Source organism: Acartia tonsa, chromosome 4 (assembly GCF_053477335.1).
Source record: "Acartia tonsa isolate MP-2025a chromosome 4, ASM5347733v1, whole genome shotgun sequence".
In the NCBI taxonomy this organism is placed as follows: domain Eukaryota; kingdom Metazoa; phylum Arthropoda; class Copepoda; order Calanoida; family Acartiidae; genus Acartia; species Acartia tonsa.
Window position 1 is genome coordinate 8,042,868 of NC_137263.1, and position 18,144 is coordinate 8,061,011.

At 32.6% G+C, this 18,144-nt stretch overlaps 1 protein-coding gene across 1 annotated transcript; it reads right to left on the reverse strand.

The window, feature by feature from the left end:
• Positions 1-1,322: 1,322 nt before the first annotated feature.
• Positions 1,323-17,418, reverse strand: LOC145315900 (uncharacterized). Its single transcript, XM_080156043.1, has 21 exons — positions 17,054-17,418; positions 16,649-16,696; positions 12,696-16,238; positions 12,302-12,525; positions 11,861-11,995; positions 11,641-11,696; positions 11,411-11,456; positions 10,949-10,999; positions 8,930-9,174; positions 8,271-8,482; positions 7,690-7,872; positions 7,058-7,147; positions 5,680-6,669; positions 5,425-5,560; positions 4,851-4,965; positions 4,543-4,580; positions 3,786-4,009; positions 3,252-3,387; positions 2,719-2,844; positions 1,801-2,066; positions 1,323-1,623 (listed from the first exon to the last, which is right to left on the reverse strand). The coding sequence occupies exons 1-21, from the start codon at positions 17,392-17,394 to the stop codon at positions 1,557-1,559; spliced, it is 7,272 nt and encodes a 2,423-aa protein (XP_080012169.1). The 5' UTR covers positions 17,395-17,418; the 3' UTR covers positions 1,323-1,556.
• Between the last annotated feature and the right edge of the window lie 726 nt (positions 17,419-18,144).

The following is an 18,144-nucleotide window of genomic DNA, read 5'->3' on the forward strand; positions in this document are numbered from 1 at the left end:
TTTTCTTATAGCATTATACCATGATGTAATAGGAATCATTATTCCAACAATCAGATGAATATGATGATTATAACTCATAAAAATTGTTCTCAAATAGGTTGAAAATGAACATATTTTAAATGGGCGTACTAACTTCCTGATAACAATTATAGAGTCGGGACGCTTTTTAAATCGTACCTAACTGTTATAGGAATCAGCATGTAAAGTTTGAAATCGATAGGACAATTCAAACAAGTCTACATTAACTAAAAGAGCTAAATATTCCACTTTTAAAAGCTAATTGTTGTGGACGGACAGACCCTAATTATAGAAAAGCTTGACCCGCGACCGTGGCTCAACACGTAGCGCATCCGCTCGTCGTCGGGAAGGTGATAGGTTCGAATCTCGGGCCGACACCGCGTCATAACTAAAGACGTTAAAAATGGTTCCTACTGCTGCTATGTCAGATGCGCGACATAAATAGTTAGAGTAGGGGGAATGCCTTGGCCCAAAAAAGGCGCAACTCGTTACCATGCACAGTTGGGACTTCTCAGACAAAGGTCGTGCATCATAGAGAGTTGGTTGTCTGTTGGATGTTACTTAACCTAATATCCTTGGGTGTTTGGACAGAGAAGGGTGCGTACCAGTCATCCTTAGTTCTGCTGGATCAGGATCTAGACAGTACACCAAGTCGAAAAAGGTCCTGGACTGTAATCCCGCCCGTACGAGGTAATCTAGGTATAGAAAAGCTTCGTTTTTAAAAATGAACTGGAGAGAATACTTTCTTTGAAAAAAAAGAAAACTTCGCTATTTCAACTTGGCGGCCACTTATTACTGGGTGGACTGAGTCTGCTGGTTCCTAATGTCAAAAGCTGGTTGCTAAACTAAACAGCTGCGGGTTTGTCAGAATAGCAGCTGTTTTTAACGCATACAACTTCGTGCTACACTTATATGTTTGAATTTAGAACTTTATTTTAAAATTTATCCGTAATTTTACGGCTGCATTGCAAATTGTTGAAGGAAGGCAATATAGGGCTATGATTTCAACTGTTAACAAGACTGGATGAGGCTACGCCTGAATAGAAAAAGACAAACAGATTATTATTCATTTATTATTTATCACAATTAATATTACATTTAGTAAAGTATTTATTACAATTCAGAATGTATATTACATAGTTGTTACCATTTAAACTTTATCTATCAATTATCGTCTTGAATGATTATAAACTGGTCGAGGGAGGGAGGAGAGGTAAGGGGGGGGGGGATAGCAAAGATGTTATATATTTTAAAGTCATGTGATACACAGTTTATTATATTCTTATATTTCACCTTGTAAGGTATATTTTTAGTGGTTATGATTCCATTTTCTTTAAGTCATAAGGGTAATGTTAGGAATCTAAAATTTAATTAATCAATGCCTTTTAGGGTACGGTGAAAAAAAATCCAATTGGTGTTTAACCTATTAAATTTATAAATAAAAAAATATTATTTAAAATATAATCATTGAATCACATGTAAAGAAAATAAATAAAACTAGTATGAAAATAATTATTTGTATGAAATTAAAAAAAACTCTATGCGGATTTCTTCTTCGCGGCCTTGATTTCTTTTATAACCCATTTCTCTACTGCAACTTCGTTCCTGAAAAATGGTAAAAATTTAAAACTGTTCTTAAAAAAAACTGGGAAGATAAAGGGTAACACACCAACAACGAAATTAATTTGGGGGGCACCAGTTAGTAGAATTTACGACATTTTTATCTGCCCCCCAAATATTATTTTAGATCTATTCTAGGTATTAGCAATATTAAAATCCAACCTGAGATCTCCTTGATAAATATGAGGAACAGTCTTATGGAAATAAACAAGCGCAGGCATATCCTCAAGATCATAATCTTTATCAATATCATCATCACTGATCTTAAAGAACTTGATTTCATTCTTGTCCATCTTGTCATCCAGGACCTCGAGCTCCTTGAGGAGGCGCTGGGCGTAGATGCTGCCCTCCTCGTAGAAGAACACAACTAGGTGCTCCTCCTCCTTGAGCCTGGCGGCCAACATCACTGTATTAACTTCCTCTATTACTCCTGGTGACGGAAAATATATTTGCTTTCAAACTAATATAAGATTACATTTGAACTGGCTTATTTAAAGAAGATATAGGTTTTCTTCATATATTTCTCAATCAAAACTTAATCCATAATAGTTATTTCTTTCATCGTATTATAACTGCTTTCCGCGGATATAGAATGTACAATTATAAGATTAAAACTAGTTTTTTAGCCCCGAGTTGCCGAAGGCACGGGCTAAAAAAACTAGTTTTAATCTTACGATTGTACATTTCTATATTCGTAGAAAGCTGGATATAATACGATGCTAGACATAGTTTTTTCGTATGGATGAGAACCGGTTCCTATCCACCGGATTCGAATGAATACGAGAAAAAAAACTTATCTAACTATCTAATTTACCAAGGTTGAAATATCATGGAGTAAGAGAACATTAGACTGTAAATCATACTAACCAACAAAGTGATTTTAAAAAAATGTTTTGCCATTCGCTGGATTGAAAACTTTTTTGTTCTAATTGGCTTTTTGACTGGCATGTCTTCTACTTCAAAAAATGTGAAACCACGCAAATGGAGGTAATTTTATAACAGTTGGGGTACATTTATTCATCGGTTGTCTCATCCCCCAAGATCTCCGACGAATATTGTTATTGGAGGCAAATAATATTTTCCTGGTAGATCTAAAGTTTCCTGGCTAAGTGCCCAGGTAAGCACAGCTGTTTCTTCCCCAACCTCTCCTTCATACTTAATAAACTCTTCATTCTTGAACATTCCAAATGCGGGAAATCTTTTTACCTTGTTTTTTCAAAATATTCTAGATATTAAGGGACCAACAGAGTTTGGCATGTTGCAGTACATATACTAGACTACATAAATTTATTATTTCCCTTTAGGGCATACAGCTATCTTTGGGGTTTTATATGTCTTACATTTTCATCTATGCAAGGCTAAGGTAAACCTAACTCCTAGGCTAGTCTACTAAAAAAATATCAAAAAAAAATCTTGCATACAAAACGCTGTATAAAGTCTGAAGGAAAAAAATCAATAAGATAGTGTTTTAAATTAAATTAAATTAGTCTTGTAAAGGGTTAGAATTATTATTTGCGGAGGGGGGGTCTTTGAAATCAAGCCCTTTCTATTTATATCCAAATGTTTCCGCCACTATCTTATATCAGCTATTAAAATCTAGAATATTGCTGAACCTTATTTTCTTTAGCCACATTGAGTTCGTGAGTAGCAACAAAAACAACTCCATATTCATCAAAAACTGTGTCAATCTCCTCCAGGTTAGCTCTCACTGTCTCACATTCATCTGCATCCTCGTCAGCACAGGACCCACTGGTAATAACAACGGTTGCATCAAATTTTAGTAAGCTTTTTGAAGAATCATGTTCATTGGGAAGTGCCTGTACAATATTACATCATACTGGCTTACCATTGGTCAATTTAAATGTATGCTAGCCTGCCATTGGTGGTTTAGTCTTTGTATTGGTTTATCATTGGACATTTGTATTGTTTAACGTCATTTTTTTATAGGTTCTATAAAGAGCTTTGTTAATTGGACTAATAGGCAAAAAGAAAATTTAACCAAATTTACTAAATATCAGATTGATACTGGTGACTATTAGGGTAAATTTGAGGAAATATAAAAGAAATTCTAAATCTATACTCTACTGGTTAAAATTTTCGAGAATCGAGGAGAGACATTATTTGTGAAAAGCCAAAAAAATACTCACCTGAAGAAAACAGCCACAAACTCATTATCCTCAATCACCTTCCTGAGTAGTCCATCAGAAACATCTTCGATACCGTTGGTGTTCCTCTGCGCGACCAGCCAGGCGAACACGGCCTTCTCGTCCATGAGGTTGCCAGTGTACAGGTTGGGGATACCATTCTCGTAGTAAACCAGCAGGGGAGACTCATCTGAGTCCAACTCTTCTACAACCCTCTCATCCTTAACCTATAATCAATTATTAATGATTGCACATTACCCATGCAGGAGCCTTACCAACACTTTTTAATTAATCAAAACAACTAAATAGCTTCTATGTTAAACAAAACTAATATATAATATATACCACTTTTAGCATACAAATTTTTAAAATGGAGGGGAGAATATTAATTACTCTACTTTTAAATCCTATGATATAAAGTAGTATTTTTTTATCTGAATCGTAATATTTCAATAACTACATAAATGATTGAGTTCTCCTTTTTAGGGAAGCCAGACATACATTCTAGCATATGGTTTAAGTCTATTTTAGCTTTAGTTTTAACCTTGGGATGGTTTTAGGCTATTTAAAGTCAGAATCCCTAGATGCTTGGGGCGAAGCCACTAGTTAACTTTAAAGTAACTAAAATTTGCCATTTTATAAAATAAATCTTTTGGATTAATCTACTAAAAATAAACAACAAAAATAAGAAAGGAAAACAAGTACAACAATGGTTCTGAGAGCATAACTTTTGCCAATTAGAAAAATTAAAATATTATACCTTTACAATGTTGATATCATGGAACTTCAGATCCTCATCTGAAAATTAAAACCATTATTAAATCTTTTCTTAATTAATTAAAAATCATTATTTTCTTTTGTCTTTGATTTGATCTGTTTCTTATCGAAAATATTCTAAACGGCATAACTAATAGATATAGTAGTTATTTTTTTATGGACACTTTAAATATTTTATGTTTTATGTCAGTTTCATATTTCCTAATCTAATTTTTATTATAAACAACCACTTAGAATAGAAAATATATTTGGAATTTATTTTGTGTTTTAAACTTTGTTTTAAAGACTTACCTATTTCCTCTAGTCTATTTAGAATACTGTTATCCTTCCTGTTATCCTTGTTATAGTAGATGACTGCCAGGTAATCCAGCTCATCCATCAAATATTCCAGAACTTGTCCATTTACCTGAAATTAATGAATTATTATGAAAATATAAATGAGTAAGAGTTTGTTAATTAAAATTATCTCATTAGTTCTAAAACAAACTATCTAATTCTAATTGCCCCGCGTCTTGTAATATCTAATCTTTTTGTCTTATTTTCGCCATGACCGCAGAAAATATGTTCTTAATATTAAACTCTTACTTATAACGGAAAAATAAAAAAAATGAGTTATACATAGGACGACATTTGAAGATTTGATCTTAAACTTAATCTAAAAAGATATTGGAAATACCTTAGTTTAAAATCAGTGACCTGTCCTGACCTAAAGTAAAAAACAAATGTTAACTACCGGCCCCCCCCCTTCCTCCTTCACCCCCTTATTTTTAAATTAATTTGATAAAGAGTGGGGATTTTATTCTCAACTAGGCACTTTGAGAGAAACCGCACCAATATCTTTAGCATTTATCTTATATAAATTTACCTCTTCCATATCTAAATCAGTGAGTTCTTTTGTTATCCATTCCAGAATTTCATCATCGTTCTTCAAATCTCCAGGAAACATTTCAGGTACACGGAACTCGAAGAAGACCAGCGAGGGTATTTGGGTCAACCCATACCTTAAATTTGTCATAGATTTTTTTTAGAAGCCATAGCGTTTAAATCATATTAAAAGAGTTTTAGATATGCAAAAAAAATGTGTCTTGAATAGCATGACTTTAAAATATCAAAATTCTACCTTCTCTGGGCATCCTCAACAGAACACTTGACAAACTCAACCTCTTCAACGTCAAGATTATCATCAATAGTTTCAAGTTCAAGCAGAATATCCTCGGAATCTTTGTCTTCCTTGTCATAGAAGAACACTAGAACATCATCCTCTTGCTTCAAAACATTGGCAAGAATATCTTCATTGACTTCTTCTATTTGATCAGATATTTCAAGAGTATCAATGCTTGACAGCCATTTGAGAATATCAAATTCATTGTGATAGTCACCTTCGAAAATTTTAAAGTCTCCATTTCTAAAAAGGCCAAGACATGGCAACTTTGTGATGCCAAGCTTCCTGGCGTATCTGATGTCTTTGGTAGTAACCATGACTAACCCAATATCATTTATATCATCATCAATTGCTTCAAGACCTTCCATAATGCTGGCACTGTTCTCCTCACAAGTTGAGTCTCCCTCTCTACAGTAAGGCTGGAAGTAAACAAACACATATTCAAAGCTGTCCACCATGTCTTCAAGAATTTCTTCAGATACAAACTCAATGGAATCTCCCGCCTTCCTGGAAACAATCCACTCTAGGACGCTGCTGGTGTCAGCGACATTGCCAACAAATATACTTGGCACGGCATCTTTCCAGTACATCATAGATGGCAAGTCATCAAGACCAAAATCATCCTTGGCCTTCTCAACATCATAAACCTTGACAAGAGGAATTCCATAGTTGTCACAATCATCATCAATCTCCTCAAGACCCTCCAGAGCCTTGAGATCATCATCTGCCTCATTGTCATAGAATACAGCAACAAGATTAGGTAGTCTGTCGGCCAGATTGTCCAAAACATCACCGTTCACCTCTTCAATTTCACTGCTGTCAATACAGTCAAGAATAAACTTTGTGAAAACAGCTTCGTCCGCCAGATCATCTTTGTAAACCTTAGGAATGCTGTTCTTGAAATAAACCAGGAGAGGTAAACCAAATAGCCCATACTGCTTTTCTATGCCTGTTTAAAATTGAAGATTACCGAAATATGTAAAAATGGTTTGTCATATGCATATCAAAATAATGTCAGCCTTGATCGATTGAAAGACATGAGCCATTGAAATTTACCTGTCGATAGAAAACTGCAAGTTCCGAAAAGGTAGAAATATAGTTGTTTTAAAGAAATACTATTTGGTATCCAATTTTACCATGAGCCAAAATAAAAAATGTTACTTTGCAGTATCATTTTGATGTAACTATTAATAAACCAAAAAAATACACTCTTAAAACTTATGTTTGCTGGCTTAATATATTTTCATATATTCATAGAGACAGGGAAAAGATTTTCTTGAAGCTTTGCTCCCAAAAAAAAGATATAGCATTTCCGGTTAATAATCTTCAATTAATTCCTTTGATACAAATAGAAACCATTTTTATGTTTTTCTCATCTAAAGCAACATCAAGATCCCCCATGGAATAAAGATAGGCGTCATCTATCCTAAACATTAATTCAGTTATCATAACGCAATCATAAAGAGTGACTCCAGATGCAAAGATGAAATGTGATAAACTGACAGAATTGATTTAAAATTAATGTTCAAAATATTAAAATACAACAAGAATGAGAGAATCCAGGAATAGAGAGAATCATTTTTACTTCTATGGAGATACTCTTAATCAAGATTTTTAGTAGCAAAGCTACTCTAACTTTCACTTTGTATGTTCGTCTGTCAGTCAGTCTTAAAAGCTATATGTGATTTTTTCAACTGCTATTCAAAAAAAATGGCTGATTTTTTTCGTGAAGATTCTCTATAACTATGTATGTAATTTACTTCGTCCCTCATTCTGTCAGTCATGCTAAATATTAAGAATAAAAAAAGATACGCGACAAAGGTTTAGTGATTTTATCTCCAATAGATCTTTTCTCTTTCAAATAAATGCTCTTTAAATCTCCTTGTATGTATTCCCATCCATAAGTTTTGTCCTTTATCGAAGTTGTAGTCCTTAACTTATAATGATTTTAATATAAAGTTGACATACCTGTTACCATCTCTGTACATAAATACAACAAGATCACTTTCTTCCTCAAGAAGAGCATCCAGCATGTCTTCATTCACCTCCTCAATCTTACCAGGAATCTCCAGAGTATCTCTGTCAGTTATCCACTCCAAAATGTCAAATTCATCCAGCAAGTCTCCGGAGTATTTGACAAAGTCTCCGTTTCTGTCATACAGCAATGTTGCAAAATTAGTTTTTTAGTATTATAAGAAAGGTACTATTTCATTCACTTGATCGATCTATCTGCCTTCCATGTTTTTAGTGGAAATAATTTTGCTGCTTTCATAGGATAACAAATGAATTTTATGGTTAAAGTTTGTCTGACCATCTAATTACACCTTACTTTTATCTGTTAAGCGATTATCATGGTAAAAAATATTCTCAGCTGCTTTATGAGATAAATTAAAGCCAAGATCAGTTACCCATTTCTAGAGAAAGCAAAAAAATGACAAAATTTTCCTTAAAAGTCCGGTCCTTTTTTGTTTTTTTTGTGGGTTAGGCCTTCTAATAATGTTATTCTTTGAAAATAATAATATGTACACAAAAATATTTTTGCGACACACCTAAACAATCCAAGTGAAGGAAAGAAGAAGTTTTCATTTTGTCTGGCAACCTCCTTATCCTCAGTCATCACCATCATGATACCATAATCCTGCAGGTTAGTGTCAATATTCTCCAGGTTCTCCAGCATCTCGTAGCACTTGTCACCTGGAGAACACTTGCCAGCAAAGAACACGGCTAGGTATTCCTCGTTCTCTATCAATCTTTCCAAGATCTAAAAATGCAAGCAATTTTAAATCATGAAAGTTATGCAATCGTATAACCAAAAATTTAATAATTTACCCAAAAAAAAGTATATTTGTGGCAAAACCTGACTATTTGTGGCATTTGTAAATTGAACCCAAAATTACAACCTGTGAATGCCTTAAAAGAATGTTTTTTTACAAAGACTGGCATTCCTAATCATTTAAGGCTTGAAAGGCAAGTGCCTTTAATTTGATTAGAGCAAAACAATAGAGGGGGAGGGTATAAATAACTTTATGTCATCTTCACGAGGACCCTGCGCCGACTGCGGGAATTTTAAGTGCAGAAAGCAATTTGCTGGCAGACGAAAAAGTCCCCAACAGGGGAACCCAGGTAGTTGTCTGGTTATACATCTATCCAATAGATTTACTAATTTCATCAACTTAGTTCCAAATGTTTTTTTAAATGAATAGCTTACTCTATCAGAAACTTGTTCAATAGTGTCACTAGTTTTCTGTGTGACCAGCCACTCCAAAACTTCCTCCTCATTCATCAAATCTCCATCATATATTGACGGGATCATATCCTCGAAGTAAATGAGGGCCGGCAGCTCCTTGACACCATACTCCTGGGACTCCTCGTTGTCCTGCACGTATACAAAGTCAACGTTGTACTTGCTGCACTCCCCGTCTATTTTCTCTAGTTCCGTCATAACAGAGCCACCTAGAAAATCAAGTTCATTACCTAATTGTTGTATAAATCACAAGTTACATTAGATTTTTTTTAGAATTTACACTTTATTTGTTTTTAGTTTTAGGAAAAAGGTAAAAAAGTTAGGGAGGCATTTCTTTTAGGATATATTTATCTTGGGAGGTTAGATGTACCCTCCCCCAACTATTTATACACCTTAACTGAAAAAAGAAGCTTCACTGTAAAAAAGAACCATATCGGTCCAGCGGTAAGCGAGCTTTTAAACTATAGACAGACAGATAGTATAAGATACACAAGAGCCAATTTGGATTAGAGCCATATAGTGTTAGGACTATCTACAGGGGCTTCGAATATAAAATGTGGGGGTATAGTTCCTTTCGTGGCAACGCCACTTAAGGGGCGATTCTTCAAATTTTCACAGTAGCTTTTCTCCTATTTCTAGCCCCTGCGGGGCCAATAACCTAAAACTTCGGGGCAATATAACCTAACCTAACCTAAAATAACCTATCAAAAGCCATTCTAAAAATAGGAAGAATCGCCCCTTAAGGGGCGTTGCCACGAAAGGGACTATAGGTAGTTTCTAGCAAAAAAATTTGGAACGTTATTATATGAAAATAAGGCCAAAAATATTTAATATTTTGTATAAAATTTACAAACAAATTCTTTACAATTAAATTATAAATTGCTCTAAATAGGAAAACTAAATATATATCAGAATAAATATTATCAAACATATTTTAACAAATGATTAATTCAAACATGAATAATTATAGAATTTCTAGGTCATAAAAATATCAATAAATTATACATATTAATATAATATAAAACCAAACATATAAATATATATTTATGTATATCAGACTTAAATGCAAGAAAAATAATGTGTGTATAAAATTTCTCACACTATGATATGAATAGAGCAGAGGTTGAAGTTAAGGATAACACACAGAAAAAAATACTTTTTAATAGATGTTTTAGTTTTTAGTAAAGATTTATAGTTGTCATGTCAATATATTCCAAAGTGGTCCTTCTTGGATAAAATGACATAATTTTACAGACAAGTTTTTATTAAAAATTCAATATTCATGCAATATAAAAAAAACATTTAATCAAATGCTTTGCTGATATCATAAAAAAAAGATTCAAATCAACTAACTTAAAAACCAACTGTATGTATACACCTTACCTCCAACTTATCTTATATTCTAGCACAGTGTAATTGTATTGAAAGTAGCCCAAGGACTTTTTGATGATTTATAATACACAAGTCTGGTTTCAAGTGTATTAAGCAAATATTATACTTTTTTACATTACCTTTATATAAAATATGTTTAATACTCAAAAAATTACAATACGTTCATGTTAAAAATTATCAACAATAAAACCAAGTTTTATACAAATATACTTAACACTAAAGCTAATTTATAAGAAGCTGTTTCAAGTTTCTATAAAAAAATGACGTCATACAATACAAGTAACCAATGAATAGCCAATACACAGACAAAAGTACCAATAGCAGGCCAGTATATATTTTAATTAACCAATGGTAGGCCAGTATGCGTCATTTTTTGTAAAGGCACTATAAAAAACTTAAATTTATAAGTATTTCTTTTATTCAATAAAATGAGTCATATTCGTACATAATGTAAAAAGTTTAAATTCCATAAAAGTTTGCATACTGCAAATGTATTATGTAAGTTACTAGTTAAAGATTCACCTTTTTCATAACCATTTCATATGCTAAGCTATATAGAAAACGATTTGCATGCGAAAAATATATACATACCTGCTTCAACATTTTCATCGACAAAAACGACTGCAATTGTGTGACCTCTTTCTAATTTTTATACATTCAATAATTCATTCAATTAAGTAATAAAAATGAGAAATTATGGGATATTTTTTATAACATGATTAATTGCATAGTCATTACATTAATATAAGTATAAGTAGTAATAATGGTAATAAAATCCCATTATGTTGATAAATGTCAGCCATGATCACTTTTCATTAATGTCCACAATCGACATAAACCATAAATTGAATATTTTAGAACTTCTTAGTTTTCATAGGCGTTCCTACTTTAATTTAATGAGTTCAATCCTGCATTAATAAAAATGGCTGTTATGGAAGTAAACAAAAAAATTACTCTGTTCTTTATAAATTCTAAGTAAAAAGGAGTAAATCTTAGTTGAATTCTAAAGAAGCTTTGCTTCTTCAAATATTGGAGTTATTGAATGTATATTTCCTACAAGTTTATCCAGCATTGGAACTGTCACACGTTTTATATCTTCCTAAATTTATTTCAAACATCAAATTTTTACAAATTTTGTATGACGCAAAAGGTTGTAAGAAAAAAACAGTTAAATGTTTGTTTTTGTTGAAATTAATTGTTATTTGTAATTATTACTTTTTCTAACTTTAATGTGTTTATTTTAACCAAGAATTCGCGGATTTTTAAACACTATTTGTAATTACCTTTTTCAGCTGGTCCAAAATCCATTTCATTACTTGATTTTCATTCTTTATGTCACCTTAACATTAAAGTAAATGTTTAGGCAAACTAGCTTCACAATTATAGAATTGGCATGGCCTAGCCCTTACAGGCCTAACCTAATATGAAAAAAACCTGACCTACCCTTGTGCTAAATAGTTTCCGTTTTATTTAAAAAATATTAATGATTTTTAAAAAGAAAACCTGTAAAAATTTGAGGGACTCCATTTTCAAAGTACACAAGACATGGAATATCATCGAGCCCAAATTCTTCGCTGGCTCCATCATCAGATATTTTCACCATGTGCAAATCTCGTTTGTCTAGCTTCTCATCAATATCTAATAAAGGCAAAATGATATATTTATCCTATTCATCTGTTTTTTGGAATTTTGATTCTTAGGGCGACAAGGTAAAATATCTTTATAATCAAATCCTAAAAATCAAAGTACGTCCTTTTACTGTATCCTGTATTTAAGCAAATTTCAACGAATTTATGTACTAGTGTATACTAAAATAATATTCTTCTTATTGCTTTTTAAGTTTTGACACTCTACAAGAGTTAATGTTATTTTGTGCTTCCTTCTAATTTTAGAGCTTTTCTTTTTTGAATGTTGTCATCCTTGTTCTTTTAATAAAAGTTTAACCTTCTAACTCTGCGAGAATAGCGTGAGCATCTGGGTCTTTCTCAGCATAGAAGAATACAAAGCAATGGTCCTCCGCTTCCAGGATATTGTTCAACATCTTCATGTTGACCTCGTCAATGACACCAATGATGTGCAGTGTCTCCTCCGAAGTCAGCCATTTTTGCAGCTGCTTCTCTGTTGCCTCCTGTACACTGCCTCCATCAAATTCTAGAAATCCTCCATTTCTAAAAACATATTTTAAAAAATATAGTCATTTAATATTTCAAAGTTTTAAACTTATTAATGTTTCAACATTTTCAACATGAAGATCAATTTATTGTTTTCTGCCATTTTATACAAAAAAGCAAAAAAGTTAAGAAGTACAATATTTCAAAAGAGATGTAAGAAAACTTACCTGAACATTCCAAGGGCAGGCAAAGCAATCAGTCCATGTTCTTTAGCAACCTTTATATCCTTGGTTGTAACTAAAAGAACACCAATTTCATCAAGATTGTCGTCTATTGACTCAAGTCTGGCAAGAATAGCGTCACAATCTTCACCTTCCTCATCACAACTTCCTCTAAAGAATACTGAAACATATTCATGATCCTCAATTAAGTTCTCCAAAACTTCATCAGATACTTCTTCAATGACAGAAGATGCTTGATTCTTCAAGATCCAGTTAAAAATGTCAGATGCATCATTAATGTCTCCGGTGTAAATAGATGGAACTTGAAAGTTAAAGAACATGAGAGCAGGTATTTCATCCAACCCATAACTCATAGCTTCATCCTTGTCATCAATTCTTACCATAGCAATGTCATTCTCAGCACAATCATCAACAATTTCATGTAAATTCTTCACAACTGTTATGTTCTTGTGGGAATAAAACAAAACTGCAATATGATCAAACTTTTTAATCAAACCATCAAGAACAACATCTGATACTTTGTGAATAGAGTTTGTTGAAGCTTGTTTGTTTATCCATTTCAATATAATTTTTTCATCCATAAGATCATCTTCAGAAATAATTGGAACACCACGCTGAAAGTAAACTATTTTTGGTAACCCAACAATACCATACTGCAATTCAATACCTTCATCACAAGTCTTAACCATAGAAAATCCCTTTTCTTCAAGATCAGAGTCAATAACTTCAAGGCCTTCAATTATCTCATCAGCATCTCTGTCCTCCTCTTCATAAAAGAATACAACAAGATCGTCTTGAGTTTCATAAAGATGGGCAAGCAATTCTTCATTCACCTCTTCAATAGTTCCTGATATCATCAAATTCCTATCATCATTCAGCCATTTAGGAACTTCTTCTTCATCCTCAATATTCCCATCATACACAATGGGATTGCCATTCCTAAAGAAAGCTAGAGCTGGAAATTTGGAGATGTGATGCTTAATTAGAGGAAAATCTTCATTATCTGTCTGAACAAAAGCAATGCCCTTCTTATCTAATTCATCATCAACCAATTCAAGATTTTCAAGCACCTCCTCACAAACATTTTCATGTTGTTTACAATCACCAGTGTACAAAACAGCAAGATATTCCTCATCTTCAATAAGCTCTTCTAGAATCTGAACTGTAACTCTTTCTATGGTTGCTTCCTCTTTGATTTCAATAAGCCACTTAAATATTGAATCTTTACTTTCAAGATCTCCCTTGAAGACATTTGGAATTTCTTCTGTAAAATGTATGAGTGATGGGAGTTCCAAACCAAGTTCTTCAGCATATTCAGGATCATCAAGAAGAATCAAAGCTAGTTCTTCTTGATCAAGAGTATAAATATCATTTTCAATTTCCTTAAGAACATTATGACCTCCTTCTTTTTCATCATCAATAAAGAACAATCCTATGTGATCTCTTTTTAAAATCAGTGTCTCTGCGACTGCTCTACTGACCATTTTCAATTTGCTCTCACTCAATTTTAAAGCAGTCCACTTGAGAACCTCAGCAGCATTCACTTCAGCACCTGGATACATTTCTGGAATTCCTTTCTCAAAATAAACAAGTCTTGGGAGATAACCAATACCAAAATGATCATCAACATCATTGTCAGAACATTTTACTAGGATTACTTTATCATTTTCTAGATTATCATCAATACTCTCCATTTCTTTAATGATCTTCAATGCTCTTCTATCTCCTTCTTCATATAACAAGGAAAATATATCAGTTTCTTTATCTATTAACATTTCCAGCAAAGGAATACCGACCTCTTCAATTTTGCCCTCAATTTTTAAATTATCTAAATCAGTTAACCATTTCATAACAGACATTGCATCACTAACTTTACCATCATAGATAGCTAGATCTCCATTTCTGAACAAACCAATAGTAGGGAATGTTTTGATCTTGTGGACTTTAGCATACTGAGGCTCATCAATTCTAACCAAAAGGATGTCAATTTTGTCAAGCTCATCATCAATTTCTTCCAGATTCTCAATCAGCTCATCACACACGATTTTATCTTCTTCAATACACTCAGATAGGAAGACAACAGCCACATATTCTTCTTCTTTTATCAACCTGTCAAGTAAAACACCATTAACCTCCTCTATTCCATTTGATGTTTTCTGTTCCTCTAGCCAATTGAGAATTGCTCTTGGTGATGGAGCTCCTTCATAAATATTTGGAATTCCATTTTCAAAATAAATGACTGAAGGCAGTTGATAAAGGCCATAATGTCTTGCAGTGACAGGATCATCAACTTTCACCATAAAGATTTCAAGTTTTTCGGCTTCATCATCAATTGTATCAATCTGATCCATAAACTTTCTTTGCTTCTTCTTCTTTGAATCATAGAAGATAGCAAAAATATCATCACTAGTGTCAATTAGTCTTTCTAATGTATCTTCATCAACAGTTCGAATAAGCATACTCTCTAATTCTTCATTGATCCAAGCAGTGATGTCAGCTCCATCATTTAATTTTCCATCAAACTCAATAGGGATCTTGTTTTCAAAATAAACAAGAGCAGGTATTTTATCAAGTGCATAAGTTGACTTTATATTTTCATCGGAACATTTCACAAATTCAATTCCCCTCTTTTCCAAATCATCATCTATTGTTTCTAAAACCTTGAAGACTCCTTTTAATTTATCTATATGTTCTTCTTTGTAGAAAAATGTAAGAACATCTTTGTCATCATTTAGAACTTTTCCCAACATTTTTTCACCAACCTCCTCAATCTGTCCTGGAATTTCAAGAGTATCCTTGTCAATTATCCAAGAAAGAGCAACTTCTGGATCATAAAGATTTCCACTATACAGTAAAAATTCACCATTTCTAAAGATGCCCAATGCTGGGAACACTCTTAATTTCAACTCATTACCAGCAAATTTGATATCTTCAGTTGTGACAAAAACAATTCCATAATCATCTATTTCATCATCAATAGTTTCAAGCTCTTCAAGTATTTCTTCACACTCTGTGTTTCTAGCAGCTTCATCACAGGGACCTGTAAACACAACAGCAACATATTCAACTTCCTGTATTAGACTCAGCAATATTTCCTCGGTCACTTCTTCTATAGTGTCAGCTGTTCTTTGCTCCATGATCCAATCAAGAACTTCGTCAGTTTTGGCAAGACTTCCTTCAAAAACTGCAGGTACTTTGTTTTCATAGTACACTAGAGCTGGAAGATCTTCGATGCCAATCATATTAGGGCCTGCACTTCCTACTATATGGACAATAGGAACATCTAAAGACTTGCAACTGTTGTGAATTGCATGAATACCCTTAACACCATGATCGTCACCAGCACTGAACAGAACAGCAATCGTATTGCCAGTCTTTATAATCTTTTTTAATAGCTTAAGGTCTATTCGTTCAATTTCATCTGCTTGAACTTCTTGAATGAGCCATTCCTGAACTGCCTTTGTGTTTTTGAGATCTCCACGGAAAAGTTCTGGAATACTTTCTTGAAGGAACATTAGCACAGGAGAACTAAATCAAAGTAAACAATTATTGTATTAATGTATCAATATTAATAAATTCGTTATTTGTTTAATTTTCTATTTCTCTTTTTCTCACTAAAAGGGGGAGGTAGGTTGTGTTAAAATTCCGTAAAGGTGTGAGTTTTAAGGCTTAAAAACAATAATAGAACGATAGTGTTCACTACATATGTGTATATGTCCAAGAACTATAGACAAAAATTTTTTTTTATTAAAGTTTTATTAAGTTATCGTTCTTCTACTGTTTTAAGCCTTAAAATTTACACCTTTACTGAATTTTAGCACAACCTACCTCTCCATTTATTCTCTAATGTTGTTTATCAAATTGATATATCAGTAATGTATTATCAAGCTTTGAATAATGTGACCAATAACAAATAACATACAGTTATAAAAGTATACCTGGTATCTTCTATTCCATAAGATTCTGCAACAACTTTGTTGTTCATCCTTATACAGAATTTTTTATTTATCAATAGAATCATCATATTTCTTAAAATATATTTAATATACTCAAATTATCGAAAGTTAAGGTTTGTGCATTTGTAAATCAATTTATCACTAAATTCATTGATTAATATCTATTTGTTGCTCTAAATAAAGTAAACTTAATCCAAGAAATTTATCATTTGTCTATCAAGATTTGTTTAAAACCATAGAATTCAAATATATTTACATTAATAGTTTTACATTTTTAAGAATCTCTTCCGTATGGTTTTAATTTAGTGGAAATTAATAGCATTTCATGCAATACTGGAATGCACTTATATTTCGAAAAAAAAGTGTATCAACTTCTTCCTACCCTACCTGACAACAACCAAATCTTGTGTTGACAAATCAATCTGTTCCATGGCAGAAATAATTGCCTCTGTGTCTCCATCCATCTTGGAATAAAATAGAACAGCAGTGTGCTCATGTTCATCAAGAACACCCTCAAGCTCCTTATCAGTAACTTCATCAATTATAGTCTTGGGGGTCTTGGGCTTAGGAATTTTAATCTTGGGCTTGTCAGGAGCTGCTTTGGAAGCGGTAGCAGCAGCATCTGGTGCTGCAGGTGCTGCTTTCTGGCCGCTAGCGGCATCCTCTGGGGCTATTTCCCCTGCGAGGGATAAAAAGAGAAGGAGACATAAAAAGAATGACTCCCTCATTATTTTAACAATATTCTAATACATTATTCTGAAATGGGAAAATTAATATAAATCAATTAAAATTTCTATATTTTTGAATCTAGAAAATATGTGTATTTTGAGAAAAACAAATGTTGAATGTCATTTTTGGAAAATATTTTGTTTGAAAATGAAAAAAAGGATACTGACGCAAATGTCATAATGATTTTGAATCTTCATAACGTAATATTCAGTAAACAATTGCTAAAATATTTTCTTATTCTTTCCAATATATCAATTGAAATAGTGGCATTCCTAGCATATCTTTTCTTTTCCTGACGCATTGTATGTCCTTACGGTAAATTTTATCATTAGATACAAGTTATTAATATTCGGCTCTAAAATTTTATGGCATTTCTAAAACTTTGCATTTATAACGTATCTCTAGTTTATCAACTTTATTAAATGGAATGTTTATAATATATCATTAAATGTCATATAGCACGAACCCGAAGCAGCTATTATAAAGATTTGATATGTAAGTAATTACAAGTAAACTTTAGTTAATGAAGTATTAAATTTTGTATCTTTCATAAATCTAAAGCAACATTTTTGAGCAGGATAAAAAAGGGGTAATTAATCCTTTAATCTATTATTTTCTTATCCGCGGTCCACTGTTCGTAAAATATACAAAAAATTATAACACATACAAAAATAATAACTTACAAATCACCGCTTTTTGGGACACTTTTAATTGTATTTAAAAATTCTAAGCTTTAATATTTATTCTAT